Source organism: Coregonus clupeaformis, unplaced genomic scaffold (assembly GCF_020615455.1).
Source record: "Coregonus clupeaformis isolate EN_2021a unplaced genomic scaffold, ASM2061545v1 scaf2956, whole genome shotgun sequence".
Lineage (NCBI taxonomy): Eukaryota > Metazoa > Chordata > Actinopteri > Salmoniformes > Salmonidae > Coregonus > Coregonus clupeaformis.
Window position 1 is genome coordinate 1 of NW_025536410.1, and position 20,693 is coordinate 20,693.

Sequence of the window (20,693 nt, forward strand, 5' to 3'; positions counted from 1 at the left end):
TAAATCGCTTTGGATTAAAGCGTCTGCTAAATGGCATATTATTATTATACAATCTTTTAAATATCAATAACATCAGTCTCACCATTATCTCTTCACCCTGAAAGACATTCCAAAACAAACAAAGAATAATTCTGGTTTCTTCAACAACAACAAAAAACGTTATTTTGGGATTTATTACTATTTTTTGTTTGTTTTGATTACAAATAAATTCCCAGATATTATTAGATAAAAGCATGGATATTTCAACAAACAGGGATATTTAAAAAATAGAGCCACCCCCCCCCCTGGGAAAGCAGATCCTATGACCCCAGACCCTCCTACCCAACCCATCACCACGCCTACTTTTATTCCCATCTCCTGACAGAATATCTCTGTCTTAATTTTCTTGCTTCTTTCCATTTTCGTCCTGATTTCTTTCTTTGTGGACTACCAGTATATGACTGTCCAGGTTCACTTTATGCCTGAAGCTTTTCCCGCAGTCAGAACAATTAAATAACGTCTCTCCTGTGTGAGTCAGTATATGCTTTTTAAGCCTATATTTGTGTCGGAAGCTTTCTCCGCAGTCACCACAGCTAAATGGTTTCACTCCTGTGTGAGTCAATATATGCACGTTCAAGTGCTCTATGCGATTGAAGTTTTTCCCGCAGTCACCACAGTTAAATAATGTTTCTCGTGTGTGAGTTTGTATGTGCCTGTTCAGGTGTCCCCTGTGTCTGAAGCATTTTCCACAATCGCCACAGCTTAAAGGTTTCTCTTCTGTGTGAATCATTATATGTTTGGTTAGGTCTCCCTTCTCCTTGAAACTTTTCCCACAGTCACCACGGTTAAATAATGTATCTTGTGTATGAGTCAGAATATGCCTGTGAAAGGTCCCCTTGTGATTGAAGCTTATACCGCAGTGTCCACAGCTAAATGGTTTCTCTCCAGTATGAGTCTTTATATGCTCATTTAGGGTCCCCTTGTGTTTTTTAGATGTGGTGCTGGGTTTAGTGCTGGGTTTCTTAAATGGTGAGTTGGGATCCAATGGTGGGCTGACGTAAAGTCCTACTGGATCGCTGCTTGCGGTTGAGCTGTGGCTGGAGGCATTGTCTTGATTATCTGGAAGGTCACAGGGATTGTCAAGGTGGGTTACAGTGACAAAAGGTTTTAGATTCACTGGTTTAGAGTCACTCTCTCTGTACTCTAACGTCTGGGGAAGAGTCAAGGACTGAAGTTGATCCTCCTGATCGCATTCACTTTTCACACCGGGAGGAGTGAATATGAACTCTATGATGTCAGCCTTCAGCCCTTGAAGCTGTCCTACCTCCAGACACGTCCTGATTTCCTCCTGTTCCTCTTTAATCTGCGTGGGCTCTGGGTCCTCCTGCAACAGACTGGGGCTCTCCTGCTCACAGTGCTGCTGCTCAGGGGTAACCTCCTCCTCAGAGACAGCGAGCAAGAACTGGTGGGAGTTTATTCTACATCGTTTTATCTCGGGTGTGATCCGCAGCAGTCTCCGAAGCTGGTCATTCTCCTGTTGAGCTCGGGAAATCTCCTCCTGATACTCCTTTACCACTTTCTCTACTACGTCAAAAATCTCCACTGCAGCCACCATTAAACGCTCACTAATAAACACACTCAAAGACTGTAGTTTAGCCATTTTCAGAGGACTGAGAGTTCGGTATTCAGTTCACTGCGTCTACGCACGGAATGTGCCTGGTGCAAAAAACAAAACAAATTTCCCTTCAATTCTACTTCCGTGTTGTCTTCTTCGTTTGTGTTTGTCAGCGGTTGATCCCCGAAACAGATAATAGCGCCCCCAGCAGTTGTGAGCTGGGATAGATAAGAACAAACATTAGCTTGGAAGGTTACTATGGTGAGTGTTCTCAGGTAAAATGTTAAAAATAATCAATATAATAATATGATATATCCGTTATACAGTAACATTTAAGATGAAACATTATAAGGCTGTAGAGATACAATTCAAAAACAAAATATTGGGCATACAATCAAATACTTGTAGAGTCCTCAGATGTAGAGACGATGCTACTCTGGCATTAGGTTCTTCAAACCAGGTGGGTTATTATTTAGTGTTCAGAGTAGAATTGACATCCTTTCAGAGAACCTACTGAAATAATAATAACTAGAGTTCAGAGGAGGCATATAGGAGGATGGGCTCATTGTAATGTCTGGAATGGAATTCATGGAACGGAGTCAAACACGTGGTTTCCATGTGTTTGATGTATTTGGTACCATTCCATTTATTCTATTCCAGCCATTACAACGAACCCGTCCTCCTATAGCTCCTCCCACCAACCTCCTCTGCTAGAGTCGATTATCTTGTGATGGCATAAAAATCCCACTGAAGTGAATGCTGAAAAACTAATTTCATTAGATTAGGAACGCAAAGATTACACATACTCACCAAATCAGCATGAGGAGAAAAATGTATCAAATGCTATGTTTCATGGTTATTTATTTGAAAATCAACAAGAGATACAGTAGAAAACAATGGGTCATAAAATGACTGGTGGATTGCTGGGGAATTATTTGATCATAGTCCCCTCTAGTGGTCAAAGTTAAGAAGTGAAATCACTGGAAAGCTGATTCAAAGGGGTTGTGGCAAATTTCTAAACTTTTCTGTGATGGACTCAAGTAGGAAACACATGACTCTCCTTAATGAAAGGTGGATATCGAGGGGAGGATACTCTTCATTTCGCCTACTAACGAATTGACATCTCCTCGAAAACTAATCAGTTTACAGGTCACGGAGGAAAGAGGACGGAGGAGAGAGGGTGGAAGACGGACTTCTGTCCAAATGAGAAAAGTCCTTTGTGTCGATTCTCCTTGTCCCAAAGTGTGCACTTGCACACTCCCCATCATGGATTTAAAAGCATTGGGTTGGTGTTAGCATTGGCTGGAGGGAGTTTCCATCATTATTAAATCCATCAGGACTCTAGACTCTAGAGAACATAGTTGATACATGTTTAATGTATCAATAACATCACTCTCACCATTCTCTCATAGCCCCGAGAGACATACAAGCGACCAGGAATTCTTGTATCTAATAACATAAAAACATCAACATACTTTGAACAACAGCCTTGTGAGTTTCCTCACAGAGTAGAATTTTATTTTCCTACAGTACTCTGTACTGTTTGAGCATTACATAAAATCTAACCTTATTTACATAGAACGTTTTACAAATGTAAATTAATCATACATATATTTATCTGAAATCTACAACATGAATGATCCAGAGTTGCTTTGGCTTTCTTAACAGAGTTGTCCATATCCTGCCTTTTTATTACATTTACATTTTAGTCATTTAGCAGATGCTCTTATCCAGAGCGACTTACAGTTAGTGAATACATATTTTTTTATACTGGCCCCCCGTGGGAATCAAACCCACAACCCTGGCGTTGCAAACACCACGCTCTATCAACTGAGCTACATCCCTGCCGGCCATTCCCTCCCCTACCCTGGGCCAATTGTGCACCGCCCATGAGTCTCCCGGTCGCGGCCGGCTGCGACAGAGCCTGGATTCGAACCAGGATCTCTAGTGGCACAGTTAGCACTGCAATGCAGTGCCTTAGACCACTGCGCCACTCAGGAGAGATTTTTATGCCACTCTCCTGACAGAAGACCTCTGTCTTAAGTGTCTTTCCTTCTTTTATCCAATTCTTCCTGTTTTCTTTCTTTGTGAATGTTCAATATACAATGCTCAAAAAAATAAAGGAAACACTAAAATAACACATCCTACATCTGAATGAATGAAATAATCTTATTAAATACTTTTTTCTTTACATAGTTGAATGTGCTGACAACAAAATCACACAAAAATTATCAATGGAAATCAAATGTATCAACCCATGGAGGTCTGGATTTGGAGTCACCCTCAAAATTAAAGTGAAAAACCACACTACAGGCTGATCCAACTTTGATGTAATGTCCTTAAAACAAGTCAAAATGAGGCTCAGTAGTGTGTGTGGCCTCCACGTGCCTGTATGACCTCCCTACAACGCCTGGGCATGCTCCTGATGAGGTGGCGGATGGTTTCCTGAGGGATCTCCTCCCAGACCTAGACTAAAGCATCCGCCAACTCCTGGACAGTCTGTGGTGCAACGTGGCGTTGGTGGATGGAGCGAGACATGATGTCCCAGATGTGCTCAATTGGATTCAGGTCTGGGGAACGGGCGGGCCAGTCCATAGCATCAATGCCTTCCTCTTGCAGGAACTGCTGACACACTCCAGCCACATGAGGTTTAGCATTGTCTTGCATTAGGAGGAACCCAGGGCCAACCGCACCAGCATATGGTCTCACAAGGGGTCTGAGGATCTCATCTCGGTACCTAATGGCAGTCAGGCTACCTCTGGCGAGCACATGGAGGGCTGTGCGGCCCCCCAAAGAAATGCCACCCCACACCATGACTGACCCACCGCCAAACCGGTCATGCTGGAGGATGTTACAGGCAGCAGAACATTCTCCACGGCATCTCCAGACTCTGTCACGTCTGTCACATGTGCTCAGTGTGAAACTGCTTTCATCTGTGAAGAGCACAGGGCGCCAGTGGCGAATTTGCCAATCTTGGTGTTCTCTGGCAAATGCCAAACGTCCTCCACGGTGTTCGGCTGTAAGCACAACCCCCACCTGTGGACGTCGGGCCCTCATACCACCCTCATGGAGTCTGTTTCTGACCGTTTGAGCAGACACATGCACATTTGTGGACTGCTGGAGGTCATTTTGCAGGGCTCTGGCAGTGCTCCTCCTGCTCCTCCTTGCACAAAGGCGGAGGTAGCAGTCCTGCTGCTGGGTTGTTGCTCTCCTACGGCCTCCTCCATGTCTCCTGATGTACTGGCCTGTTTCCTGGTAGCGCCTCCATGCTCTGGACACTACGCTGACAGACACAGCAAACCTTCTTGCCACAGCTCGTATTGATGTGCCATCCTGGATGAGCTGCACTACCTGAGCCACTTGTGTGGGTTGTAGACTCCGTCTCATGCTACCACTAGAGTGAAAGCACCGCCAGCATTCAAAAGTGACCAAAACATCAGCCAGGAAGCATAGGAACTGAGAAGTGGTCTGTGGTCACCACCTGCAAAACCAGTCCTTTATTGGGGGTGTCTTGCTAATTGCCTATAATTTCCACCTGTTGTCTATTCCATTTGTACAACAGCATGTCACATTTATTGTCAATCAGTGTTGCTTTCTAAGTGGACAGTTTGATTTCACAGAAGTGTGATTGACTTGGAGTTACATTGTGTTGTTTAAGTGTTCCCTTTATTTTTTTGACTTTGTATGACTCAAGGTTCAATTTGTGTCTGAAAAATATCCCGCAGTCACCACAGCTAACTGGTTTCTCTGCAGTACCTTCATTGTAACTCAATTTTTGCCACAATTTTTTTTTAACCTTATTGGAAGCAGTAACTCCCCTCAATGTACTCTGAACATTTAATGAGTTTATGAAGTTTCATAATTGTATGTTTGTTATTATACAGTGGGGGAAAAAAGTATTTAGTCAGCCACCAATTGTGCAAGTTCTCCCACATAAAAAGATGAGAGAGGCCTGTAATTTTCATCATAGGTACACGTCAACTATGACAGACAAAATGAGAAAGAAAATTCCAGAAAATCACATTGTAGGATTTTTAATGAATTTATTTGCAAATTATTGTGGAAAATAAGTATTTGGTCAATAACAAAAGTTTCTCAATACTTTGTTATATACCCTTTGCTGGCAATGACACAGGTCAAACGTTTTCTGTAAGTCTTCACAAGGTTTTCACACACTGTTGCTGGTATTTTGGCCCATTCCTCCATGCAGATCTCCTCTAGAGCAGTGATGTGTTGGGGCTGTCGCTGGGCAACACGGACTTTCAACTCCCTCCAAAGATTTTCTATGGGGTTGAGATCTGGAGACTGGCTAGGCCACTCCAGGACCTTGAAATGCTTCTTACGAAGCCACTCCTTCGTTTGCCCGGGCGGTGTGTTTGGGATCATTGTCATGCTGAAAGACCCAGCCACGTTTCATCTTCAATGCCCTTGCTGATGGAAGGAGGTTTTCAGTCAAAATCTCACGATACATGGCCCCATTCATTCTTTCCTTTACACGGATCAGTCGTCCTGGTCCCTTTGCAGAAAAACAGCCTCAAAGCATGATGTTTCCACCCCCATGCTTCACAGTAGGTATGGTGTTCTTTGGATGCTACTCAGCATTCTTTGTCCTCCAAACACGACGAGTTGAGTTTTTACCTAAAAGTTATATTTTGGTTTCCATATGACATTCTCCCAATCCTCTTCCATCCAAATGCACTCTAGCAAACTTCAGATGGGCCTGGACATGTACTGGCTTAAGCAGGGGGACACGTCTGGCACTGCAGGATTTGAGTCCCTGGCGGCGTAGTGTGTTACTGATGGTAGGCTTTGTTACTTTGGTCCCAGCTCTCTGCAGGTCATTCACTAGGTCCCCCCGTGTGGTTCTGGGATTTTTGCTCACCGTTCTTGTGATCATTTTGACCCGACAGGGTGAGATCTTGCGTGGAGCCCCAGATCGAGGGGAGATTATCAGTGGTCTTGTATGTCTTCCATTTCCTAATAATTGCTCCCACAGTTGATTTCTTCAAACCAAGCTGCTTACCTATTGCAGATTCAGTCTTCCCAGCCTGATGCAGGTCTACAATTTAGTTTCTGGTGTCCTTTGACAGCTCTTTGGTCTTGGCCATAGTGGAGTTTGGAGTGTGACTGTTTGAGGTTGTGGACAGGTGTCTTTTATACTGATAACAAGTTCAAACAGGTGCCATTAATACAGGTAACGAGTGGAGGACAGAGGAGCCTCTTAAAGAAGAAGTTACAGGTCTGTGAGAGCCAGAAATCTTGCTTGTTTGTAGGTGACCAAATACTTATTTTCCACCATAATTTGCAAATAAATTCATTAAAAATCCTACAATGTGATTTTCTGGAATTTTTTTCCTCAATTTGTCTGTATAGTTGACATGTACCTATGATGAAAATTACAGGCCTCTCTCATCTTTTTAAGTGGGAGAACTTGCACAATTGGTGGCTGACTAAATACTTTTTTCCCCCACTGTATTATACAGAGCCATGAGTGCATGGAACTCCCTTCCATCTTACTGTATATAGTGCACGTGAACAGCAAACCTGGTTAAAAAAAAACAAATAAAGCAACACCTGACGGCACAACGCATCTAACCCATGTGACCTAGTTGTTGTATGAATGTACTAAGAGTGGTGGAAAAAGTACCCAAATGACATACTTTAGTAAAAGTAAAGATGCCTTAATAGAAAATGACTCAAGTAAAAGTTAAAGTCACCCAGTACAATACTACTTGAGTAAAAGTATAAAAGTATTTGGTTTTAAATATACTTAAGTATCAAAAGTAAATGTAATTTCTAAAATATACTTAAGTATCAAAAGTAAAAGTATAACTGAGTTCAAATTACTTATATTACGCAAACCAGACGGCATAAATATTATATATACAGTGGGGAGAACAAGTATTTGATACACTGCCGATTTTGCAGGTTTTCCTACTTACAAAGCATGTAGAGGTCTGTAATTTTTATCATAGGTACACTTCAACTGTGAGAGACGGAATCTAAAACAAAAATCCAGAAAATCACATTGTATGATTTTTAAGTAATTAATTTGCATTTTATTGCATGACATAAGTATTTGATACATCAGAAAAGCAGAACTTAAAATTTGGTACAGAAACCTTTGCTTGCAATTACAGAAATCATACGTTTCCTGTAGGTCTTGACCAGGTTTGCACACACTGTAGCAGGAATTTTGGCCCATTCCTCCATACGGACCTTCTCCAGATCCTTCAGGTTTCGGGGCTCCCTCCAAAGATTTTCTATTGGGTTCAGGTCTGGAGACTGGCTAGGCCACTCCAGGACCTTGACATGCTTCTTACGGAGCCACTCCTTAGTTGCCCTGGCTGTGTGTTTCGGGTCGTTGTCATGCTGGAAGACCAAGCCACGACCCATCTTCAATGCTCTTACTGAGGGAAGGAGGTTGTTGGCCAAGATCTCGCGATACATGGCCCCATCCATCCTACCCTCAATACGGTGTAGTCGTCCTGTCCCCTTTGCAGAAAAGCATCCCCAAAGAATGATGTTTCCACCTCCATGCTTCACGGTTGGGATGGTGTTCTTGGGGTTGTACTCATCCTTCTTCTTCCTCCAAACACGGCGAGTGTAGTTTAGACCAAAAAGCTCTATTTTTGTCTCATCAGACCACATGACCTTCTCCCATTCCTCCTCTGGATCATCCAGATGGTCATTGGCAAACTTCAGACGGGCCTGGACATGCGCTGGCTTGAGCAGGGCGACCTTGCGTGCGCTGCAGGATTTTAATCCATGACGGCGTAGTGTGTTACTAATGGTTTTCTTTGAGACTGTGGTCCCAGCTCTCTTCAGGTCATTGACCAGGTCCTGCCATGTAGTTCTGGGCTGACCCCTCACCTTCCTCATGATCATTGATGCCCCATGAGGTGAGATCTTGCATGGAGCCCCAGAACGAGGGTGATTGACCGTCATCTTGAACTTCTTCCATTTTCTAATAATTGCGCTAACAGTTGTTGCTTTCTCACCAAGCTCCGTGCGTATTGTCCTGTAGCCCATCCCAGCCTTGTGCAGGTCTACAATTTTATCCCTGATGTCCTTACACAGCTCTCTGGTCTTGGCCATTGTGGAGAGGTTGGAGTCTGTTTGATTGAGTGTGTGGACAGGTGTCTTTTATACAGATAAAGAGTTCAAACAGGTGCAGTTAATACAGGTAATGAGTGGAGAACAGGAGTGCTTCTTAAAGAAAAACTAATAGGTCTGTGAGAGCCGGAATTCTTACTGGTTGGTAGGTGATCAAATACTTATGTCATGCAATATAATGCAAATTAATTACTTTAAAATCATACAATGTGATTTACTGTATTTTTGATCGGCAGTGTATCAAATACTTTTTCTCCCCACTGTATATATTTTTTACTGATAGCCAGGGGCACGCTCCAACCTCAGACATAATATACAAATGAAGCATGTGTTTAGTGAGTCCGCCAGATCTGAGGCAGTAGGGATGACCAGGGATGTTCTCTTGATTAGTGTGTGAATTAGACAATTTTCCTGTCCTGCTAAGCATTCAAAATGTAACAAGTACTTTTGGGTGTCAGGGAAAATGTATGGAGTAAAAAGTACATAAATTTCTTTAGGAATGTTGTGAAGTAAAAGTAAAAGTTGTCAAAAATATACATAGTAAAATACAGCACCAAAAAAAGTAGTACTTTCAAATATTTCTACTTAAGTACTTTACAACACTGGAAATAGTCAATTGTACACTTTTTATTCTGAAAACAAATGACTAATTACATTTTATGTAACACATCATCATTATGTCTAAGTCATCTCTGCACCTATATTAACCTCTTCTCTTCTTTCATACTTCTTAGCTTACCATATGTGAGGTTCTAAAACAGTACCACTTTATTTAAGCCTAGAATTATCAGGCACTAATTTGCTCCTACGCCTGGGCAAGATCATGCGACATCACCAAGTTCAATTCCACTGCTATGCTGATGACTCTCAGCTCTTCCTCTCCACCAAACCCACCACTCCCCTCCCTCCCACCTCCCTCATCAGCTGCCTTCAAGACATCCGGAGCTGGATGAGCATGAACCTCCTCAAACTCAACAGCAACAAGACAGAGGTCATGCTCATCGGCTCCAAATCCACTCTCTTCAAGCATCACCACAGATGGTTTCCCGGTCCCTCTCTAAACACAAGTCAAAAGCCTCGGCGTCGCCCTGGATAGTTCCCTCTCTTTCCAACCCCACATAAAAACCAGCACCCGGACAGCATTCTCCCACGTCCACAATATCTCCAGGCTCCACCCCTCACTGTCACACTCCAGCACCGAAACCCTCTTCCATGCCTTTGCTACTTCCAGACTAGACTACTGTAACACTCTCCTCACCAGATCCCCACCAAACTCATCAATAGACTCCAACCGGTTCTGAACTCTCCAGAATCCACACCCCCACCAGCTCAACTGAACACATCAAACCAATCCTCATCAATCTCCTCACCTACAAAGCCCTCCACAACCTGGCACCCACCTACCTCTCTGATCTTCTCCCAGTCTCTGCTGGTCTCCTTGTCTCCCCCCCCATTCTACCTCTTCTACCTCTCCACCATGGGTGCCTGGACCTTTAGCTCCTATTCCCAACACTTCCACCAAAAACCAAACCCTTACCCTAAATCAGGTTTGTAACCCCTCCCTTCTCTTTTTATTTGTCCTGTTTTGTCTGGTCCTTTGAATTTAGATTGTTTAGATTTTATATCGAACTGTTGATTGATGCACTTGATTTATGGAAGAAAAAAAAGAAGAAAAAACATACAAAAAAGAATGTCATTGGCCAGTTAAGATCATTGTTTAATTAATAATCTTACTTTAAAACCCCATTAAAAAAAATATCCAGCAGGAAACAGTCTTATTTGAAATGAGGAATATATTATGAAATGGAGAGGTGAAAGAGCAATTCTCAACATTTCACATCAGAATTTAGGACTACATTTTTTATGTGGAACACACATTTATCTGAAAATACATACCTTTCCCCTTCAGCACCTCTGCGCAAAACAACTTATAGACAGACACACTGCGCTTACAACCAGCAGCTTTGCGGCGCCAGGTGTTGCAGGAGGCGTTAAGTGAACGCCCATGGTTACCGATCCAGTTCTGTAATTTGAAAGGAAAGCATTGTCATTAGATGTGACTCAACTAAAAACATTCAAGCATAACACTGTATAACTTCTGTGTTGATAAAATGCAGTTTATAGTACTGGAATTAAACATGATATTACACTGTTGTCACACTGACACATGAGAGAATGAATGCCCCAGGGCCCTGAGGCATTCATTCTCTTATGTGTCCATGTGAGAATGAAGAACCTGTTTAGCAGAATCAGGCAACAGTGTAAAATCATGTTTAATTCCGAAGAACCTGTTTAGCACTGTACTAAAAGGCTCGGCTAATCAGGTTCTTCGTTGTCCCTGAAGCATTCAATCTCTCATGTGTCAGTGTGAGAACGAAGAACCTGTTTAGCTCAGCCTGTTAGTACAATAAATAAAATGTTTGACTCAAAGATTGGCATTCAGCATTCCATGTACCTCTTACGTCAGAGAAATCTCTGAATCTAAAGAATATGTGGCATTGAAAGTATGACTCATGTCTCAAATACTGAGTTGATTCTAAGTTATTGTGTATATATTAAAGTATCGGTACTCTCTCTAGAGGGGATTAATGCAACATACAAATGAAACAGTGTGGTTGCTTTAACATTATTACAAGATTTGAAAAGGGTGGCATGCTGCTCATCGTTATCAGCATTCTATAAAATGTATTGGCTTGAATTTTCATTTTGGACAGCTGAACGCTAGCCATTTCAATGTTGAAATTATGTTCAGATCCAATTAACAGATTGGAGTTTGTATATTGTGTGACTAGGCCTACTGATAAACTGTTAGTTGAGACTTGGCAAAAAAATATGTTTACAAAATTAGATTAGGAGATGATGGTGTTAAATAGCCTTGGCTTTTTTCCCATGGAACTTTGGGGCGTGGTTAGGACACGTCTACGTTCTGCAGATAAACAACTCGACAGGCTAAAAGTGAAACTGTTGCTATACAGTTGGTACTCCATAGCAGCCTAGCCTATTATCACTTCACGAACATTGAATATACTTGATTCAAACCCTCTTCCATGCCTTTGTTACTTCCAGACTAGACTACCTTAACACTCTCCTCACCAGATCCCCACCAAACTCATCAATAGACTCTAACTGGTTCTGAACTCTCCAGAATCCACACCCACACCAGATCAACTGAACACATCAAACCAATCCTCATCAATCTCCTCACCTACAAAGCCCTCCACAACCTGGCACCCACCTACCTCTCTGATCTTCTCCCAGTCTATGCCCCCTCCCACTCCCTCCGCTCCTCCTCTGCTGGTCTCCTTGTCTCCCCCCCATTCCACCTCTCCACCATGGGTGCCTGGGCCTTTAGCTCCTATTCCCAACACTACCACCAAAAACCAAACCCTTACCCTAAATCAGGTTTTTAACCCCTCCCCTAGTGTCCTGTTCTAGTCCTAGGCCCTAATGTATGTCTCATGCCCAGTTAGGCTCCAAGTCTCCAGCAGTTTGTGGCCTCAGTAGTAGCTGGCAATGAGCCCCCTGCCTGGTCAGGCCCTAGGCCTCCTGCCCTGCTAGGGTGTCAGCCACCTGACTTGGGATACCCACCATTCCCTGACCCGGTGGGCCTGCTGCCTTCAGGCGTGTGCACCTGAGCCGGTACCCTCCTGGCCTCCATGCATGGTCCCGAGAATTTACACTGCTCCACTATTTACACTTGCCCACACCTTTGATTATATTACTTTGATTGTTCAGATTTCCATGGAAGGGCAGATAGGCAGAACAGCAAAGGGAACATGAGGGTGACGCCCACCTCTAGTTAGTGTGTGTTTCTGTCGTGTCGAGAAGAGGATGCTAACCATTTTCTCAACTCTGTAAAGAGACATGTGTGTGTCCTCTTTCTCTTGGACCAGACAGTTAAATACATGTTTTGCTGTATCCACATTTCAACTCATAGTTTTTGACCCGCAAACCGACTCTTCTTTCTCTCTCTCTCTCTCTCTCTCTCTCTCTCTCTCTCTCTCTCTCCATCTTTCCACCTTTTCCACCTTAACCTCCCTCCTTTCCAGAGTAAATCATAAACATGAAGACACTGAAAGAAATGGATCACCTCCAATCGTCTGGCTTTGGTAGACCCCGGCCAAGACATGGCCTTCATCTCTTTCACTGGTTCGCCCACGACTACGTCAAATTCAACATAAAGGGTGAAATGGTGACAGTGCGAAACCCCAAGAAGAATGTGTTCGGCTTCCACCGCTTCTTCGACAACATAGAGGAGCATGATGGCCAATGTAACCAACTGCTACCAGACCAGGATTTACCGTACTACGAAGTGGGCAATCTGAATAAACCAGGGTCTGAGAACCTACCGGATTATGTCAGCGAAAACCACACAGTACACAATGATGACAGCAACATAGACCGGATCATCATCAGCCTGCAGTCAGACCTGGTGTTGGACAGGATCTACGTGACCCAACATGATCATCGCAGAGGTGCTTTTGACCCCCAGCGCACATATCGCATCAGTAAGGGGTTGATCAGTATCATCCGTAATCTGGAGCTGGATGAACTCCTGGAGAAGACTGGATACTCTTAAGACTTTCCCCCCTGGCCATGGGCATCGTACACATAATTCCTTTTGAACCTAATTTCTGATGGTCAAATTGAAGATCTTTAACTTAATTATTTATTTTCTTTAAAATGTATACTAGGCATGGGTCTTCGATATTCCCCATCCATTATGCATTGTAGGAAATTGTGAATGTTTTTATTTTGATAAAAGGCCTTGGTTTCAGATGTTTCACATCCTGACACCTTTTTTGTTATTTTTCCCCAACAATTTCACCTGCAATAGTTATTGCCACACTAGTCGTAACTAAGAAACTGTAGTTATACACATGCCTTGTTTAACCAGTTAGCAATTCCGAAATTTCTGAGTTTCCTAGTTCCGACTAGCACGTGAACACGGCATAAGTGTGTGTGTGTGTGTGTGTGTGTGTGTGTGTGTGTGTGTGTGTGTGTGTGTGTGTGTGTGTGTGTGTGTGTGTGTGTGTGTGTGTGTGTATAAACGCAACATGTAAAGTGTTGGACCCATGTTTCATGACGTGAAATAAAATATCCCAGAAATGTTCTATATGCACAAAATTCTTATTTATCTAAAATGTTGTGCACACATTTGTTTACATCCCTGTTAGTGAGCATTTCCCCTTTGCCAAAATAATCCATCCACCTGACAGGTGTGGCATATCTGTCACGAACGTCAGGGTAAGGAGTAGACCAAGGCGCAGCGTTGCAGGCAAACATACTCATTTATTGAGCGAAACGCGAACAAAACAACAAAAGACGGTAACGTGACAGTACACGGTCAAACACAACCAACTTGAAACAAGAACCAACAAAAAACAAAGGAAAACCGACAGTTTAAATATGGCTCCCAATCAGAGACAACCAGCAAACAGCTGACACTCGTTGCCTCTGATTGGGAGTCACTCAGGCCAACATAGAAAAACACAACCTAGAACACCCAACATAGAAACAGAACACATAGAATAAACACACCCTGGCTCAACAAATAGAGTCCCAGAGCCAGGGTGTGACAGTACCCCCCCCTAAAGGCGCGGACTGCGACCGCGCCTCAATAAGAGCTAAACAGGGGAGGGCTGGGTGGGCATACCTCCTCGGCGGCGGTTCTGGCTCCGGCCTTGCCCCCCACCCTCCAATCAACCCCCCATAGCGCCCCTGGTCCGGTCTAGCCCCGCTGGCCGGAGCCGGACTGACGACACGCACCCCTGGCTTGGGTGCGTGGAGCAGGAACGGACCGGACCGGGCTGACGATGCGCACCCCTGGCTTGGTGCGTGGAGTAGCACCTGGCCGAACCGGGCTGACGATACACACCCCTGGCTTGGTGCGTGGAGCAGGAATGGACCGGACCGGCCTGACGATGCGCACCCCTGGCTTGGTGCGTGGAGTAGCAACTGGCCGGACCGGGCTGACGACTCGCACCCCTGGCTTTGTGCGTGGAGCCGGAACGGGCCTCACCGGACTGACGACTCGCACCCCTGGCTTGGTGCGTGGAGCCGGAACGGGCCTCACCGGACTGACGACTCGCACCCCTGGCTTGGTGCGTGGAGCCGGAACGGGCCTCACCGGACTGACGACTCGCACCCCTGGCTTGGTGCGTGGAACCGGAACGGGCCTCACCGGACTGATGACTCGCTCCCCTGGCTTGGTGCGAGTAGCAGGAACGGGCTGGACCAGGCTGACGACTCGCACCCCTGGCTTGGTGCGAGTAGCAGGAACGGGCTGGACCAGGCTGACGACTCGCACCCCTGGCTTGGTGCGAGTAGCAGGAACGTTCTGGACCAGGCTGACGACTCGCACCCCTGGCTTGGTGCGAGTGGCAGGAACAGGCTGGACCAGGCTGACGACTCGCACCCCTGGCTTGGTGCGAGTGGCAGGAACAGGCCGGGCCGGGCTGGCGACTCGCACCCCTGGCTTGGTGCGAGTGGCAGGAACACGACGCAATTAATACTCTTACTTTAAAACCCCCTTTTAAAAAATATCCAGCAGGAAACAGTCTTATTTGAAATGAAGAATATATAATATTATTCGGACTAAAAAAGGATTGCTGTGGAAAGACGCATTATGAAATGGAGAGGTGAAAGTGATAGAGCAATTCTCAACATTTCACATCAGAATTTAGGACTACATTTTTTATGTGGAATACACATTTATCTGAAAATACATACAGTGAGGGAAAAAAGTATTTGATCCCCTGCTGATTTTGTACGTTTGCCCACTGACAAAGAAATGATCAGTCTATCATTTTAATGATAGGTTTATTTGAACAGTGAGAGACAGAATAACAAACAAAAAAATCCAGAAAAAAGCATGTCAAAAATGTTATAAATTGATTTGCATTTTAATGAGGGAAATAAGTATTTGACCCCCTCTCAATCAGAAAGATTTCTGGCTCCCAGGTGTCTTTTATACAGGTAACGAGCTGAGATTAGGAGCACTCTTAAAGGGAGTGCTCCTAATCTCAGTTTGTTACCTGTATAAAAAGACACCTGTCCACAGAAGCAATCAATCAATCAGATTCCAAACTCTGCACCATGGCCAAGACCAAAGAGCTCTCCAAGGATGTCGGGGACAAGATTGTAGACCTACACAAGGCTGGAATGGGCTACAAGAACATCGCTAAGCAGCTTGGTGAGAAGGTGACAACAGTTGGTGCGATTATTCGCAAATGGAAGAAACACAAAAGAACTGTCAATCTCCCTCGGCCTGGGGCTCCATGCAATATCTCACCTCGTGGAGCTGCAATGATCATGAGAACGGTGAGGAATCAGCCCAGAACTACACGGGAGGATCTTGTCAATGATCTCAAGGCAGCTGGGACCATAGTCACCACGAAAACAATTGGTAACACACTACGCCGTGAAGGACTGAAATGCTGCAGTGCCCGCAAGGTCCCCCTGCTCAAGAAAGCATATATACAGGCCCGTCTGAAGTTTGCCAATGAACATCTGAATGATTCAGAGGAGAACTGGGTGAAAGTGTTGTGGTCAGATGAGACCAAAATCGAGCTCTTTGGCATCAACTCAACTCGCCGTGTTTGGAGGAGGAGGAATGCTGCCTATGACCCCAAGAACACCATCCCCACCGTCAAACATGGAGGTGGAAACATTATGCTTTGGGGTGTTTTTCTGCAAAGGGGACAGGACAACTTCACCGTATCAAAGGGACGATGGACGGGGCCATGTACCGTCAAATCTTGGGTGAGAACCTCCTTCCCTCAGCCAGGACATTGAAAATGGGTCGTGGATGGGTATTCCAGCATGACAATGACTCAAAACACCCGGCCAAGGCAACAAATGAGTGGCTCAAGAAGAAGCACATTAAGGTCCTGGAGTGGCCTAGCCAGTCTCCAGACCTTAATCCCATAGAAAATCTGTGGAGGGAGCTGAAGGTTTGAGTTGCCAAACGTCAGCCTCGAAACCTTAATGACTTGGAGAATATCTGCAAAGAGGAGTGGGACAAAATCCCTCCTGAGATGTGTGCAAACCTGGTGGCCAACTACAAGAAATGTCTGACCTCTGTGATTGCCAACAACGGTTTTGCCACCAAGTACTAAGTCATGTTTTGCAGAGGGGTCAAATACTTTTTCCCTCATTAAAATGCAAATCAATTTATAACATTTTTGACATGCGTTTTTTTGGATTTTGTTGTTGTTATTCTGTCTCTCACTGTTCAAATAAACCTACCATTAAAATTATAGACTGATCATTTATTTGTCAGTGGGCAAACGTACAAAATCAGCAGGGGATCAAATACTTTTTTCCCTCACTGTACCTTTCCCCTTCAGCACCTCTGCGCAAAACAACTCATAGACAGACACACTGCGCTTACAACCAGCAGCTTTGCGGCGCCAGGTGTTGCAGGAGGCGTTAAGTGAAAGCCCACAGTTACCAATCCAGTTCTGTAATTTGAAAGGAAAGCATTGTCTGTCAGCTTCCTGCTTCCCCTGTTTGTCTCCTGGCCTCTAGAGGTCAGCTGTGTTCCCCTTTGCCTTAGTTCTTCCTCATGTGTCCTAATTAGCTTATCCAGGTCACCTGTGCCTTGTTTCCCCTTGTGTATTTTAGCTGTGTGTTTTCCCCTTGTTTCTCACTTGGTTATTGCGTCCTGACTGTGTGTCTCCTGCTTTGTCTCACCGTGTCAGTCCTAGTAAGTTTTTGAAGTTATCTTTAGTTTGTTTTTCTCCCCTCGTGGAGTTGTTTTGTTTTGCCTCCTGTTTTGGAACATTAAATCTACTTGCCTGGAGTATTGCCTTGGGTGTTTTATTTGGGTCCTACAACATCTCCTCTGTGGCTAAGGGGTAGTACCCCCAGCTCTACACTTCTGAGACCGGAGTTCTAACCCGGATTTGTGACAATTGTCATTAGATGTGACTCAACTAAAAATATTCAAGCATAACACTGTATAACTTCTGTGTTGATAAAATGCAGTTTATAGTACTGGAATGAAACATGATATTACACTGTTGTCACACTGACACAACAGAATGAATGTGTCAGTGGTACTGATGTCGATGTGGTGGTGGAGTCAGAAGCAGGACACAGAAGCTTAATCCAAACAGACTTTACTAGTCAGGAAAAGGACAAATACAAAATAAAGAGCCTCAAACGACGGAGGCGAGTGATACGCAGACCGTGCGTAAAACACGATATACAAGAGATGCGCAAACAGTGTGTAACTACTCTTAAATACGAGAATGCAAAATATAACAAACCCCAACAGACAGGCGTACAATTACACACAACTAACTACAAACAAAACGAGAAACTTATAGGGGACATAATGAACACTAAATGGAAACAGGTGTACAAGGAAGACAAAACCAAACAAACATCGATAACATTCAACGGTGGCAGCTAGTACTCCGGGGACGACGAACGCCGAAGCCTGCCTGAGCAAGGAGGAGGAGCAGCCTCGGCCGAATCCGTGACAGTACCCCCCTTGACGCGCGGCTCCAGCCGTGCACCGACCCCGGCCTCGGGGACGACCAGGAGGACGCGGAGCAGGGCGCGTGGGATGACCACGGTGGAACTCAGTCAGGAGGGATGGATCTAAGATGTCCCTCCTCGGCACCCAGCACCGTTCCTCCGGGCCGTACCCCTCCCACTCCACGAGATATTGGAGACCCCCCATCCGACGTCTCGAATCCAAGATGGACCGAACTGTGTACGCCGGAGCCCCCTCGATGTCCAGTGGGGGCGGAGGAGTCGCTCTTATCTCACAGTCCTGGAGTGGACCAGCTACCACCGGCCTGAGAAGAGACACATGGAACGAGGGGTTAATGTGATAATCAATAGGCAGTTGTAACCTGTAACACACCTCGTTCTATCTCCTCAGGACTTTAAATGTCCCCACAAACCGCTGACCCAGCTTCCGGCAGGGCAGGCGGAGGGGCAGGTTTCGAGTCGAGAGCCAGACTCGATCTCCAGGTGCGTACACCGGACCCTCACTGCGGTGGAGATTGGCGCTTGCCTTTTGTCGACGGATGACCCGCTGCAGATGGACGTGTGCAGCGTTCCACGTCTCCTCCGAGCGCCGCACCCACTCATCCACCGCAGGGGCCTCGATCTGGCTCTGATGCCATGGTGCCAGAACCGGCTGATACCCTAACACACACTGGAAAGGGGATAGGTTGGTGGAGGAGTGGCGGAGAGAGTTCTGTGCCATCTCTGCCCAGGGAATATACCTCGCCCACTCCTCCGGCCGGCCCTGGCAATAAGATCTCAGAAACCTACCCACATCCTGGTTCACTCTTTCTACCTGCCCATTGCTCTCTGGGTGGTACCCCCAGGTAAGGCTCACGAGACCCCCAAGCGCTCCATGAACGCCCTCCAGACTCTGGAGGTGAACTGGGGACCTCGATCAGACACTATATCCTCGGGCACCCCGTAGTGCCGAAAGACGTGGGTGAACAGTGCCTCAGCGGTCTGTAGGGCAGTAGGGAGACCAGGCATTGGGAGGAGACGACAGGCCTTAGAGAACCGATCCACAACGACCAGTATAGTGGTATTCCCCTGAGAGGGGGGAAGGTCTGTAACAAAATCCACCGAGAGGTGAGACCATGGCCGTTGTGGAACGGGCAGGGGTTGTAACTTCCCCCTGGGCAGGTGTCTAGGCGCCTTACACTGGGCGCACACCGAGCAGGAGGAGACATAAACCCTCACATCCCTAGCTAACGTTGGCCACCAGTACTTAGCGCTAAGGCAGTGCACTGTCCGGCCAACACCTGGATGTCCAGAGGAGGGGGACGTATGAGCCCAATAAATCAGACGATCCCGAACCTCGAGCGGCACGTACGTCCGACCCACAGGACTCTCTGGGGGACTAGGGTCGGTACGCAACGCCCGCTCGATTTCCGCATCGACCTCCCACACCACCGGTGCCACCAGACAAGACTCCGGCAGTATGGGAGTGGGCTCAATGGACCTCTCCTCTGTGTCATACTGCCGGGACAGGGCGTCTGCCTTACCGTTCTGGGACCCAGGGATGTAAGTTATTTTAAATACGAACCGGGTTAGAAACATGTTCCACCGAGCCTGACGAGGGTTCAATCTCCTAGCTGCCCGGATGTATTCCAGGTTACGGTGGTCAGTCAAAATGAGAAAAGGGTGTTGAGCCCCCTCAAGCCAATGCCTCCACACCTTTAGGGCCTGTACCACGGCTAACAGCTCCCTGTCCCCTACGTCATAATTTCGCTCCGTTGGGCTGAGCTTCTTGGAATAAAAAGCACAGGGGCGGAGTTTAGGTGGCGTGCCGGACCGTTGCGACAGTACGGCCCCAATACCGGCCTCTGACGCGTCCACCTCTACCTGGAATGGTAAAGCGGGGTCCGGATGCGCCAGCACCGGAGCCGAGAGTGAACAGGTCCTTCAGTCTCCCAAATGCCCTGTCCGCCTCAGCTGACCACTGCAAACGCACCGGGCCCCCCTTCAGCAGGGAAGTTATGGGAGCTGCCACCTGTCCAAAACCCCGGATAAACCTCCGGTAGTAATTGGCAAAACCCAAAAACTGCTGCACCTCTTTAACCGTGGTTGGGGTTTGCCAATTACGCACAGCTGACACACGGTCAACCTCCATCTTCACCCCTGACGCGGACAACCGATAACCCAAAAAGGAGACAGACTCCTGGAAAAAACAGACATTTCTCTGCCTTGACATACAAGTCGTGCTCCAACAGCCTCCCCAACACTCGGCGCACCAGGGCTACATGCTCGGCTCGGGTAGAAGAGTACACTAGAATGTCGTCAATGTACACTACCACACCTTGCCCATGCATGTCCCGGAAGATCTCATCCACAAAGGATTGGAAGACTGAAGGAGCATTCATTAACCCGTATGGCATGACGAGATACTCATAATGACCCGAGGTGGTACTAAATGCTGTCTTCCATTCATCTCCCTCCCTAATGCGCACCAAGTTGT

The 20,693-nt window shown here is 46.0% G+C and overlaps 1 protein-coding gene across 1 annotated transcript; it reads left to right on the forward strand.

Annotated features, from left to right (window-relative positions):
* The first annotated feature begins 9,533 nt into the window (after positions 1–9,533).
* On the forward strand, positions 9,534–13,289 carry LOC121550614. The gene is made up of 2 exons (XM_041862943.1): positions 9,534–9,751; positions 12,773–13,289. The coding sequence occupies exons 1-2, from the start codon at positions 9,534–9,536 to the stop codon at positions 13,287–13,289; spliced, it is 735 nt and encodes a 244-aa protein (XP_041718877.1).
* Positions 13,290–20,693: the final 7,404 nt, after the last annotated feature.